The sequence below is a fragment of the Melanerpes formicivorus genome, unplaced genomic scaffold, assembly GCF_026170545.1.
Source record: "Melanerpes formicivorus ecotype bairdi unplaced genomic scaffold, bMelFor1.0.p_v2 SCAF_66, whole genome shotgun sequence".
NCBI classification, from domain to species: Eukaryota; Metazoa; Chordata; class Aves; order Piciformes; family Picidae; genus Melanerpes; species Melanerpes formicivorus.
This window is the reverse complement of record NW_027142418.1, coordinates 2,545,007-2,559,129: the sequence shown is the minus strand read 5'-3', so window position 1 is coordinate 2,559,129 and position 14,123 is coordinate 2,545,007. Positions and strand designations below refer to the sequence as shown.

General features: G+C 50.6%; 1 protein-coding gene across 3 annotated transcripts in view; it reads right to left on the bottom strand.

The window, feature by feature from the left end:
- Nucleotides 1-6,525, bottom strand: part of EFCC1 (EF-hand and coiled-coil domain containing 1) — a 72,371-nt gene extending 65,846 nt beyond the window's left edge. For all 3 annotated transcript variants that reach the window (XM_068162635.1, XM_068162637.1, XM_068162636.1), the window contains exons 1-2: nt 5,829-6,525; nt 785-1,191 (exon numbers count right to left, since the gene is read on the bottom strand). In XM_068162635.1, coding sequence (XP_068018736.1) covers nt 785-1,191; nt 5,829-6,518 — 1,097 coding nt within the window. In that variant the 5' untranslated portion in view covers nt 6,519-6,525. The remainder of the gene's footprint in view (nt 1-784; nt 1,192-5,828) is intronic.
- Between the last annotated feature and the right edge of the window lie 7,598 nt (nt 6,526-14,123).

Here is a 14,123-nt window from a genome sequence, read left to right as displayed (position 1 = left end):
CCTCCAACCCAAGCAATTGTATGATTCTATGACGAGCTGAAGAGCATGCACAAGAAGTGGAGCCTCAGCCACCTGACTAGAATTGGCTTTGTAGGTGTGACAGAACCAGCAGGAAATGCCTGAACTGGTATCAGCTAGCTAAGATGAAACAGTGTGCTGGCAATGGATTCTGAAGGACTGTCAGCAATTCCTTCTGGGGCTTCCTTCAAGCAGTACCATGTTGAGTCCTGTTGCTGTGTATCTGAGGATTAACCTCAGCTCTTTCTAGATCAGCATCTTTATTCTGGCCTCCCTTCCACTGCAAAGCCCCATTATGTTATGGATCTCTACCAAGCAAATCAAGACCTTCTTGTGGCCTTCCAGTATCTGAAGGGGGGTACAAGAAAGCTGGAGAGGGACTTTTGAGGGTGTCAGGGAGTGATGGGACTGGGGGGAATTGAACAAAAGTAGAAGAGGGTAGATTGAGATTGGATGTTAGGAAGAAGTTGTTCCCCATGAGGGTGGTGAGAGACTGGCACAGGTTGCCCAGGGAGGTGCTGGAAGCCTCCTGCCTGGAGGTTTTTGCAGCCAGGCTGGATGTGGCTGTGAGCAACCTGCTGTAGTGTGAGGTGTCCCTGCCAATGGCAGGGGGGTTGGAACTGGATGATCCCTGAGGCCTCTTCCAACCCTAACAATTCTATGACTCTATGTATTTGGAGACATTTAATAAACCACAGCCAGGGGTTTTCAAGCTGTGTTCCAACACAGTGACTTTAGAGGCAGTTTTGGAGAGGCTCAGACTTACCTATAGTGCTGCAGTTCTGACTCCAGCTGCTGAATGTGTATCTGCAGATGTGGCACCTCGTTGGCTTTCACTTCCAGCTCCTTCACCTTGCCCAGGCTGTTAAGGACAGCATGTCTTGCCTCTTCAACCTTCTTCCTCATCTCTGCTTGCTCCCTCTTCAGGTTTCGGTTGCAGTCTTCCAGACTGACCAGGGCTTCCTGAGAGCTCTTCAGCTCTCTTTCCAGCTCCTGGTTGAACCTAATTGCTTCTTCAATTTGCCCATCCCTGGAGCTCCGGATGAGTTCCACTTCCTTCAGGACACTCTGAAGGCACTTGGGCTGGGAGTGGTTCTGGGTGAGCAGTTTCTTACTCCCTAGGAAACAGGTCCCCTCTTCCTTATGGCTAGCGTGGCTCTTCCGCAGTCCTACCTACAGCAACAGAGGGCAGGGAGAAATCAAAGTGGTTTAATGCAGCTGGCATTTTACTGGAGACTGAAAATGGCTGGGCTGTGGTTTGGTTGGTCTGGATTTAACGACATACAGTTGATCAGCAACTAATACAACCTGGATGAGGGGAGAGAGTGCACCCTCAGCAAGTTCACTGAGGATACCAAACTGGCAGGGGTGGCTGACAGCCCGTCAGGCTGTGCTGCCATCCAGTGAGACCTGGGCAAAGGAGAACATCATGAAGTTCAATAAGGACAAGTGAAGAGTTTGGGGAGGAATAACAACAGGCACCACTACAGACTAGAGCTCATCCTACTGGAAAGCAGCCCTGAGGAGAAAGACCTTGGGGTTCTGTTGGACAGCAAGCTCTCCGCGGGACAGCAATGTGCCCTTTTGGCCAAGAAGGCCAAGGGGATCCTGGGGTGCATCAAGAAAAGTGTGGCCAGCAGGCCTAGGGAGGTTCTCCTGACCCCCTACCCTGTCCTGGTGAGAACACACCTGGAGTACTGTGTCCAGTTCTGGGCTCCCCAGTTCAAGAGAGACAGGGATCTGCTGGGGAGTCCAACAGAGAGCTACAAGGGTGATGAAGGGAATTGAACATCTGTCCTATGAAGAGAGACCAAGAGACCTGGGGCTGTTTAGTCTGGAGAAGACTGAGAGGGAACCATACTAATGCCTGTAAGTATCTGAGGGGTGGGTGTCAGGATGAAGGTGCCAGGTTCTTTTCAGCAGTGACAGAACAAGGAACAATGGGTACAAGCTGGAACACAGGAAGTCCCATCCCAGCATGAAGAGAAACTTGTTTGCTGTGAGGGTGCTGGAGCACTGGGGCAGGCTGCCCAGAGAGATTGTGGAGTTCTATGGTGACCTTCAAGACCCATCAGGATGTGCTCCTGGGTGGCCTGCCCAAGGTGATCCTGCTTTGCCAGGGAGGGTTGGACTTGAGGTCTCTTCCAATCCCTATTTATTCTGTTTATTTATTTAGGTGAAAGAGTTGTTAAATATGTACCTGTAAGTTTACTTTAAGAATTACTAATTGAAGTGGGTAATCAGTTTATTACACAAGTTTCTGTGCAGTTTTATGGTCCCTAATATGACCTGTCCTCAAAAGGCAAGTGCTGTTCTGAAAGAAAAACAACCCAACTGTTTCCAGCTGGAAATAGTTTCCAAGTCATGTTCAGTAAAGAGAGCAGCTGGTGGTGTTCTGATGTCTTATCTTTGTCCTTCTGATTCTTTCTGGGTCTTGGACTGCTGAATTTGTGTTTGCTTCTGACTTCTTTCACTTTTGAACTGAAAATGGCCCAAGGGGCTTTCACCTGCCGTGGTTGGGCACTGCAAAGCAAGCCAGTGCTCAATGGAAGTGTCGTGTGTGGAGTGGAGCTCTGTGTGTTGTGTTAGCACTAAAGCCAACCTGACCAGACCCACCAGAACAGCTGGTGAACTCAGCCCCTCAGCACTTCACCTGTTTCAGGCTATTTCATGCCAGAGTAGTTTAACTGCTGTAAGGCTAGCAGGCCCTTCACCTCAGCCAATGCAGCAGAACCAGAAACCAGCCAGAAATCAGCCCCAGAATTAATGGGGCTGTGTGGAGGAGTCAGAGATTATTCATCAGCTGGTTTGCAGAACTAGCTCCAGCTCTGAACTCTCCTGACCACACTCTGAAGAAAACATACCTCTAATGTTGCTGAGGCAAAGCTCTTGGGCCTCTATGACTCATTGTATGTGCATGTGCAGGTGAGAACCCAAAAGCTGCTCTGGAAAAAATACCACCAGGGTGCATATACACTGCAGGCTTGGGGTAGAGAGCCTGGAAAGCAGCCTGTGGAAAAGGATCTGGGGTGCTGGTGGATGGCTGGCTAAACATGAGCCAGCTTGTGCCCAGGTAGCCAAAGGCATCCTGGCCTGGAGCAAAAGCAGTGTGTCCAGCAGGAATAGGGAAGAGATGGTGCCCCTGTATGTGGCCCTGGTGAGGCCACAGCTTGAATACTGCATTCAGCTCTGGGCACCACAGTGTATGGAAGATGTAGAGGTGCTGGAGGGAGTCCAGAGAAGAGCAGTGAGGCTGGTGAGGGGTCTGGAGGGAGTCATATGAGGGCAGCTGAGGGAGCTGGGGTTGTTCAGTCTGGAGAAGAGAAGGCTGAGAGGACACCTTATTGCTCCTACAACTATGTGAAAAGAGGCTGGAGTGAGGCCAGTGTTGGTTTCTTCTCCCAAGTAACTAATGACAAGAAGAGAGTAAATGGCCTGAAATTCTGCTGGGGAGGCTTAGGTTGAATACCAGCAAAAACTTCTTTGCTGCAAGAGTGGTCAGGCACTGGAAGAGGCTGCCCAGGGAGGTGGTGGAGTCACCATCACTGGAGGTGCTCAAGAAGCCTGTAGATGTGGCTCTTCAGGATATATTGTAGTGGTCATGGTAGCTGCATTACAGTGGCAGTTGATGATCTGGAAGGTCTTTTCCAACATTAATGATTCTACAAGTCTATGGTTTATGTTAGTGTATGGCTGGATGTGGGGGACTGTGATGTATCTGTGAACCCTCAGAAGAGCTCTGGTGAGAAAACATCACTGTGCTCCCATGGGAATCTGGAAACTCCCTGGACAGAATGAGTGGGAATGAGAAACCGTAAGGTAAGCTGTGAGGCCACCTGGACTAGCTTCACTAGTAACTACAGCAATGCTATCGCTGACCCATGAGAATCGTGAATGAAGTTCATTAAGCAACTGCAGGCAGCCACACTAACAATACACACAATAAATGAGTTGTGTGCTGGAATCCATCAGTTCGCTTTTTGGCCTTCGATGTGCACTGCTTGTGTTTGATTCTTGTCGCACAGACCGTCACCTTACCCCCACCTCAACCCCTACACAGCGACAGCTGGATACTGCGGATGACACCAAGCTGGGGGCAGGAGTTGATCTGCTGGAGGGTGGAGGGGCTCTGCAGAGGGACCTGGACAGGCTGGACAGATGGGCAGAGTCAAACAGCATGAGACTGAACACATCCAAATGCCAGGTTCTGCACACTGGCCACAGCAACCCCAGGCAGTGCTACAGGCTGGGGTCAGAGTGGCTGGAGAGTGGCCAGGCAGAGAGGGACCTGGGGGTACTGGTTGATGGTAGACTGAACATGAGCCTGCAGTGTGCCCAGGTGACCAAGAGGGCCAATGGCATCCTGGCCTGCATCAGGAAGAGTGTGGCCAGCAGGAGCAGGGAGGTCATTCTGCCCCTGTACACTGCACTGGCTAGGCCACACCTTGAGTCCCGTGTCCAGTTCTGGGCCCCTCAGTTTAGGAAGGAGGTTGACTTGCTGGAACATGTCCAGAGAAGGGCAACAAAGTCAGTGAGGGGCTTGGAACACAGCCCTGGGAGGAGAGACTGAGGGAGCTGGGGTTGCTTAGCCTGGAGAAGAGGAGGCTCAGGGGAGACCTTATTGCTCTCTCCAACTCCCTGAAGGGAGGTTGTAGCCAGGTGGGGCTTGGTCTCTTCTCCCAGGCACCCAGCACCAGAACAAGAGGACACAGTCTCAAGCTGTGCCAGGGGAGGTTTAGGCTGGAGGTTAGGAAGAAGTTCTACACAGAGAGAGTGATTGCCCATTGGAGTGTGCTGCCCAGGGAGGTGGTGGAGTCACCATCATTGGAGGTGTTTAGGAGGAAACTTGATAGGGTGCTTGGTTGCATGGTTTAGTTGATTAGGTGGTGTTGGATGGTAGGTTGGACTCGATGATCTTGAAGGTCTCTTCCAACCTGGTCTATTCTATTCTATTCTATTCTGTTCTATTCTATTCTATTACAGATGTTATATAGGATGTATTTGCCTGCCTGCATGTGCAAGAGAAAAAGCAGCACTACATGCTTGAGTTTGTGAAACTGACCTCCTACAGACTGAGCAGGGTTGGCTTTCAGTGCATCCTGTAAATATGTGCAACATCACACTGCTGACAACACAACTTTTCTCCTTAAAAATGCTCCATAACCAAGCTTTGCTAAAAAGTTAACACCAGAGATGAAAGCAATCCAGCTCTATGCCATCCTTTCCCATAGAGAGGTCTGGGGGCAAGAGGTTATTGATGCTGGATGTTCCTGGAGCTTTCACACTGGCTATTTGAAGGGCAGCATCTTTCCTACCCCACACAGATTACCAATAGTTTCAGCTGGAAAAGACTTCTGTTCATCCAGTCCAACCATTGCCTCATTTTACCGAGGCTGGGGCTAAACCATGGCCCTCAGCACCACAGCTGAGGGGCCTCTTTTGAAACGCCTTCAGGGACCGGGATTCAACCACATCCCCGGGGAACCCGTTCCCAGTGTTTGAGAGCCCTTTCAGTGAGGATACCCAAAATCATAGCATCACGAATTGTCTTGGTTGGAAAAGATCTTTAAGTCCAACCATCAACCACGTCCTGAAGTGCCGTGTCCATACCTTATCTGAACACCTCCTGAGAGATGGTCACTCCACTGCCTCCCTGGGCAGCCTGTTCCAATGCCTGACCACACTTCCACTAAATTCTTCCTGAAATTCAACCTAAGACTCCCCCGGTGCAACTCGAGGCTTAGCCGAAGCCGCAGCAGCCGGGGGGAGGCTCTGCGCACCCGCTACGGGAGCCGGGGCCCCGCACTCACCTGCAGGGCCAAGCAGCGCGCATCGCTGCTCTGCAGGGCAGCCCGCATGTCCTCCACCAGCTCCCGCAAGCTGCCGTTCTCCTCCTCCAGCTTGGCGATGCGGTCCTCCGCCTGCTCCAGCGCCACGATCTCCTCGTAGCACTCCCGCGAGCAGGGCCCCGCCGGAGGCCCTTCGGCCGCCGCCTCCGCCGCCGGTCTGCCGGGCGCGGCGGGCGCGGGCGGCTCCCGCAGCCGGCGGCGGCGGCGGGGGCTGCGCAGCCGGATCTGGGTCTCGATGTGCTCGCTCTCCCGGCCCAGCGGCAGCCGCGGCACGGCACGGCGGGGGCCGCTGCCCGCCTTGGTGCTGAAGTAGCCGCAGAGGCGGGCGTGGAACTGGCGGAAGGTGAGCTCGGGGGCCAGGCCCTCCCACAGCCCCGCGCACTCCTCGGGGTCCGCCGCCGCCTCCGCCGCCTCCTCCAGCCCCAGCACCTGGCACAGCGTCCGGAAATCCTCGCCGGGGATCCTGCCCGCTCCGGCGCAGTCCAGGTGGTGGAAGATCTCCTGCAGGTACTGGTCCAGGCCGGTGGCCAGCACCACGATCTCGTTCTCCACGCCGCGGTCCAGCCCGTAGTGGTAGGCCAGGGCGCTCACCAGCCACTGCGTGCGCCGCGCCGGCCGCCCGTACGGGTCCCAGCCCTCCGCCGGCTCCATCGCGCCCGCCCGCCCCGCCGCTCGCCCCGCCGCTCGCCCCGGACCATCCCGACCGCGCCTGCCGCCCGCGCCCCCGCCCCGCCTCGCAGCCCGCCCCGCCCGGCCGCCGCGGCCCGGGACGGGACGGGACGGGGCGGGACGGTATCCCGGGGGCCGCCGCCGCCTCGCCGCGCGTTCCGCTGCCCCCGGCGCCGGGGGTCTGTTTGCCGCCGGACGCCGAGTTTTAGGCTTCACCCCTCAGAGCGGGCAGGTGCTGCTCCGCTCCGCCTGAATGTCGCCAACAAGAAGCCAGGCAAGCCCCAGCTAGAAGTTCGTTTCGGACTTGGGAAACGCTTCCTCATGGTGCCTTTCCACCAGCAACTAAGGGACAGTGTTGTAGAATCCAGTTTGGCAAGTAACAGAAGCCTAGAATCCCAGCGTGGCGGGGTTGGAAGGGATCTCTCGAGGTTGGAATAGACCACCTTTGGAGGTCCCTTCCAACTGTGAGGAACGAACTCACTGCTGACATTTATAACCAGTTTATGATAAAATGAAGGCAACACAGCGCTGGGCGCAGAGCGAGTTTGCTAGAGGTGCACCCTAACAACACGAGTTGAACTTAGACGGCAAACCTACATATTCACATATTGAAATTTACATACTCATATATTCCCCAGCACGCTCCCACCCCTCTCCATCAGGACTGAGACAAAACCTGCACTTTTGACCTGGCCAGTCTTTAGACCTCTTGGCCCCTCACCTTTCTCTCCCAATACCCCACACAATACAACGACCACAGTCCATTCAGTGAATGGATCCACCAGTCCTTAAACTCTGGTTGCATGTTGGCTGTCTGTATTGCAGTCTCTGTGGTCCCACTAGCCAAACACAGTTTTTGGTACTTTAACACACAGAACATAGATTAATCCTCTGTCCTAATCACTTCAAATTATAACCACGTAGATCAGTTGCATGGGTTGCATGGGTTAGTTGATTAGGTGGTGTTGGATGATAGGTTGGACGCGATGATCTTGAAGGTCTCTTCCAACCTGGTTTATTCTATTCTATTCTATTCTATTCTATTCTATTCTATTCTATTCTACTTTCTATTCTATTCTATGTTACCATTGTTCCAACAAGCCAATTTACATTTGATAAAGTTTTTGGACCCACAGGAAACCTAATGACATAACTACAACAGCATACATTTATAACCACACACACTCTCAGCACATCATTATAGTGCAGCAGAAAAATTTACCATCACTTTTCTAAGTTTTAGTAGGCCTAATTACTAATTCAACCTGCTTACCACTACTAATGATGGAGGAGAATTTATCCACACCTGGGGACACGGTCTTAGGTGTTTGATTGGACTCCGTCCAGTTCAGTCAGGAGAAAATACTCCTCGATTATAACAAATACCGTTTCTTACAACATTTACACTTTACCCATCCCCACTGGCATCAGAGTCCCAGGATGTTTTGTACACAGAATGAAATGGGGGCCCTCACCTACTTACAGAACCTAATAACTTGGAACAATGCCCAACAGGATTTTTACTTCCAGTCCAGTCCTGGGTCAACACCCCATATATGCTGTTTGGTTAGACGTACAAAAAGATCAAGTGATTTGTCCAGGTCAGGCAAATTTAAAACAGGGCATCAATCAACATTCTTTTTATTTGTCCAATAATCCACAGTACCCCAGAAATCCGAGCAGCTGCCTGATTTCTGACCTTCCCTTACAGCAGTTACCAACATTCTAGCTTTTTCCTTCTGTTTCTCTTCATCCCTCCTTCCAAACACCTTCTGAGCTTCACATAGTAATTCCTCTAAACCTCTGTCTTGCCAATCCTCGATCTTTTCCAGTATCTTTCCAATATCTGCCCATGATTTGTCACAAACTGCATCCTGAGGAGTATCACCCCAGCTGCAGAATTGGGATCTATTCCAGAATACATCTGCAAGCTTCTCTTTACTCTTACCATCCACTCCGTAGGAGGCTTCCTCTGATGCTCACTATAGGCTTTATCAAAATTTCTGGGCACAGCTTCTTTAATTCCTTGTATTACCTCCCATGTTCTGTCTCCCTTGAAGCTGTTGATGGTCCCACTGAGGATCTTGATTAGGCCACTTCTGATTTCCTGGTGCCCCCCTCCCCCCCTCTGATTTTACCTTTAGTTAGAATAAACCTTTATTTAGAATAAACCAAACCAGGTTGGAAGAGACCTTCAAGATCATCGCGTCCAACCCATCAACCAATCCAACCCACCCAAACAGCTAACCCATGGCACCAAGCACCCCATCAAGACTCCTCCTGAACACCTCCAATGACGGCAACTCCACCACCTCCCTGGGCAGCCCATTCCAATGGGCAATCACTCTTTCTGTATAGAACTTCTTCCTAACATCCAACCTGAACCTCCCCTGGCGCAGCCTGAGACTGTGTCCTCTTGTTCTGGTACTGGCTGCCTGGGAGAAGAGACCATCATCCACCTGTCTACAACCAACCTCCCTTCAGGTAGTTGTAGATTCTCATGCCAGCCTGTCTGCCTTTTCCTTGTCTTGGTCCTTATTCTCAGTTGTTAATGTAAATATGGGAACAGGGGTAGGGTGTGAAGCCCTAATCCAAACAGCAGCATACTCAGCTTCTTCCCTACTAAAACACTTCTTAGAATTCACATGATGGTTCAAAGCTTGGCAAATCCAATCATCACCCTAACAACACGAGTTGAGCTTAGAGAGACGGCAAACATACACGTTAATATATTAAAACGTACATACTCGTATATTCCCCAGCATGCTCCCACCCCTCTCCATCAGGACTGAGACAAAACCTGCACTTTTGACCTGGCCAGTGTTTAGACCTGTTGGCCCCTCACCTTTCTCTCCCAATACCCCACACAATACAGACCATAACCAACCAATCAGCCCAACGATCGAACCCCACGGTCCCCACCTTTGAATGAGCTGCTGAAAGGAAGCTGGAGCCGGCCGGCCTGAACATAACCCTCCCGCTACGACGAGAGGTGAGCCGTGGGAAACGAAATATGGGGAATCAAGCGACTTCCTCCGAAAGAGATGTGCAAGAACTACTGCAGGAACTCCTTACAAAGCATGGCAAAGTTATTTATGGCCATGATCTGAAGGTGCTGCTGGAGTGGGTACAAGCAAAAATCCCGACAGCTACACCATCTAGTGTGTTGATGTGTAAAATTTGGTGAGGGTGAAGTTATGGGATGCTGCTACAACAGGGAACACTGAAGCTCTGCGCTTGCTTCCCTTTTGGTGCATCACATTTGAGAGGCTTAAAGCGCAAGAAGAGAAAGCAATATTGGGAGAGTCAGTACAGAGCTCGGGATGGCAACGAAAGTAAGCAAAATTGCTACGTCTGCCTTTACAGCGTGGAAATTAGTTAAAGATTCTTTAGAACAACTAGCAGAAGATCCTAAGGCAACTTCAGCATTAATTAACAGCACTTTGCTAAGCCCTCCTGCAACCTTGGAGCTGCAGATGCTAGGCCTAACAGCACCAGCAGCCCGCTACCCCCGCCTCCCCGCCACTGGACCCCCCCACCGCTGAGTCTTGAAAGTTCTCCAAGGTGTTTTGATTGCGGACAGAAGGGACATTCCAAGTTAAAAGATCACAACTCAGTTTTGAGACTATGTTAAGAAAGGAAATTCAGATCCAACAAGGTGACAAGGCAGTGACTTTTGCTCTGCCTAACCAGCCACAGCAAGAGAACAAAAAGGACAGCAGGAGACAACAATTAAGCTCAAATCACTGCTGTTACTACCCATTGATATAGCCCTGCCTTCGAGGAGAAGCTACCTTCGGCTGTGAATTCGGCGGCGAGCCCCCCTTCTACCCCTGTCTCTGTGCCTACGGTGGCTTTGCTAAGACAGCCACCCTTTCCCCCCCCCTTCTCTTTCTGATAAGACTCTAGTTTATGAAAGTTGTGTTCTGATTTAAAGCAACAGTACTAATTTCATTATGACTGATTGTCGTGTGCTAAATAGATTTGTTATTTTGATGTTAAGCTTTACCAGTAAGCATAATGCATAGTAAGTATTTAGTAATCAGAAGTATTTAGTAACTATAGTAAGGTATAGGTATTTAGTAATGAGTTAAAATCTTAAGTCTCTGTTTTGCTTCGAACCTTCTTGTCTTTTTTGTGTGTGCCTCGGCATTTCAAAGGAGCTGCATGGAATATAGTTAAGGATTAGAGTAAACAGGTTTTAATTTTAGTAAGTGTTCTTTAATTAATGTAACAACTTTTTTATTTCTTCTTAGACATTAGAAGGGAAGGGAAGAGAAGAGGAGAGGAGAGGAGAGGTTCGGAGAGGAGAGGTTCGGAGAGGAGAGGGGAGGGGAGGGGAGAGGAGGGGAGAGGAGAGGAGAGGAGAGAGGAGAGGAGAGGGAAGGGGAGAGGAGAGGAGAGGAGAGAGGAGAGGAGAGGGAAGGGGAGAGGAGAGGAGAGGGAAGGGGAGAGGAGAGGAGAGGGAAGGGGAGAGGAGAGGAGAGGGAAGGGGAGAGGAGAGGAGAGGGAAGGGGAGAGGAGAAGAGAGGTTCGGAGAGGAGAGGGGAGGGGAGAGGAGGGGAGAGGAGAGGAGAGGAGAGAGGAGAGGAGAGGAGAGAGGAGAGGAGAGAGGAGAGGAGAGGGAAGGGGAGAGGAGAGGAGAGGGAAGGGGAGAGGAGAGGAGAGGGAAGGGGAGAGGAGAGGAGAGGGAAGGGGAGAGGAGAGGAGAGGGAAGGGGAGAGGAGAGGGAAGGGGAGAGGAGAGGAGAGGGAAGGGGAGAGGAGAGGAGAGGGAAGGGGAGAGGAGAGGAGAGGGAAGGGGAGAGGAGAGGAGAGGGAAGGGGAGAGGAGAGGAGAGGAGAGGGGAGGGGAGAAGGTTGGAAGAGACCTTCAAGATCATCACGTCATCAAGACGATGAAAAAACAGCATTTCCCATGAAGCTGGAAATCACCAGAACTACCTAACACCGACCACAATGACTGTTAGAATAATCTGAGACCAAAAGCAACAATGAGAAGAATGTACCATAAAACATCTGACTGAAGACTGAATATTATGATTGCTTATTCACTGTGTGAGTTGAGAACATGTTCACATGGATTTCTATGTTAACTCACCAGCTTGTCGTGATTTTAAATAGCTATAGGAAAAGTCAACATTGGTTACAGCACAAAATACATGTTCATTTTAGGTTATAACAACAAAAGAGGGGAATTCAGGTACTCTGTTGCAAGAAAGAAGCAAGATTGAAGCATGTTGTACTCTCAAATTTTCATTTTATAGGTGATTTTAAATGTGATTTGAGAAAATTTATAGAGGATGTAAGAATGATGGAAGTTTTAGCTAGGAGAAATTGGAAAGAAAGAGTAACAGCATTAGGCCAAGGTGAGCACCAATAGGAGCCAGTACCTTTCCTTAGCAAAACCAAAACATCCACAGATCAGTATTATTAGGATGAATAAAAATGCATTATCGTATTAGGTTCAATTGAATATGCAGGATGCCATCTCTGAACCAGCCCAGGAGCCTTTTCACTCTTGCTCTTTGCCTGCAAGTGTTTTCTTTCTTTATGGAGATGGAGTCTGGCCAGATCTATCTTTATGGATCCAGGAGACTCTTGCTAACATTAAACCATTTATGACTTTTGACCATCTTAGAAAAGTAAAGATGTAACATACCTTTAGAGCAGATTGTAAAAGACAGTGCTGAAGGTGAGGTTTGTTGTGTTTTGCTTCATGTCTGGCTACTGCCTCTCCTGATAATCCTTTTTCTACTTGCCTTGTGGGATTGCCTTCGGGTAAGTGGCCGGTCCCCTCATCTCTTTCTCATAGAGTTATGCAACCTGGAAATTTAACAGGCATGTGGGATTTAGGGACCCCCCACCTCCCACGTGCTAATTGAGAACCGCAGGAGCTTGCACTTTTAGGATCTGTCAAAATGGGCTTCTGTTTGTACTTGGATGATACAGGTAAAAATCAATCTAGGGCACGGGATGTTTCTCCCAAGAATTTTGTTTCTAGAAATGCTAGTTTGTGGTGTAATTATACAACACCTAAGGTATCCAAACCAAGCAATATTCCTTTACAACTGACAGGAGGCATGTTTTTAATCTGTGGAGATAGAGCCTGGGCTGCCATCCCCACCCTTATAAAAGGGGGCCCAGGTAGACTTGGGCGGCTTTCAGCATTAACCCCTAATACAGCTTGGATCCACAGAAGCTCCAAGGACCTCTGAAAGATGAGCCTCTGATATGCCCCCTCAGGAGGGAAGCACCAGTTCTGAAGGTAAAGACTAAGATCTTTTGAAGGCTGACCACTGTGCAGCAAGAGCCCCCCGGGCCCCGGCCCCTTGCTTTGCAGAATCACAGAACTGTCAGGGTTGGAAAGGACCTCAAGGCTCAGCCAGTTCCAACCACCCACCATGGGCAGGGACACCTCACACTACAGCAGGTTGCTCACAGCCACAGCCAGCCTGGCTGCAAACACCTCCAGGCAGGAGGCTTCCACCACCTCCCTGGGCAACCTGTGCCAGGCTCTCACCACCCTCGTGGGCAACAACTTCTTCCTAACATCCAATCTCAACCTACCCACTTCTAGTTTTGCTCCATCCCCCCCAGTCCTATCCCTCCCTGACACCCTCACAAGTCCCTCCCCAGCTTTCTGGAAAGCAGAGAAGCTAAATCTGTAAAATTAATCAACCCCACCCTTTCCCACCCACCTTGTGTGAATCATTGTCAAACTAAATGGACTACAATGGGCTTAAATACTGTAGTGAATGATGCTTATGGTCAGGACTGTGCCCCAAATATTTCTAGAACATACTTCTCTGTGTGTTAACCCTCCTTTGTTTGGGGGGAGGTCCTGGCGCCACTGAGCCCAGGCAAACAGCCTACCTGGGCGTGGTCTCACCCCTGTGGTGCCCAAGGGCCAGGCTATATGTGTGCTTCCCTGGGTATAGCACATGCTTGTGCCGTATTTGGTAGGTGTCAGTTCATTGATTACTCTTTGTGTTAGCAACAGATGCTCATTGGGCCAGCAGTCACTGGGGGCAAATGTTAAATAGGGGCTGTTTGCCGCCGTCCCCCACCTGCGTGCAGTGCCGTGGCCCGTGCCCCGTCACCCATCGCCGCAGGAGCAAACATCTGGTCGCCCGTGTGAGCCAGCGCTGCTGAGCCGCCACAGCCTCCCTCCCGAGCGGGGAAGCTCTGTGCCCTGGGCGAAGCAGCAGCCACGCGGTGCAGCCACGCGGTCGGCGCCATTTCCCATTGCCTTATTGCGGCATATCCGTGCCACGTTCCATTACTAAGGGAAGACTTCCCCGAAGTTCTCAGCTGGTGAGTAAGCCAAGCCTTTCTTGATAAGCGTTTCAGTTAAGGTAGCGTTTAAATTGCTGCGGGTGAAGGGTTGCCGGTCCCTGACCAACCCCTCCCCTGCCGCGTTCCGAATCAGTTTCGATTCTAAGGTCTGTGAATCCTTTGATTGAAGTGCTCATACGTAAACATTCTGTAAAGATAGGTCCACTAACCGAATATCGATGGCTGTGAAGGGTGACTGTCAATACCCCCTTGCAGAGTTTGTCTATATATATATTAATAAGGTATATTTT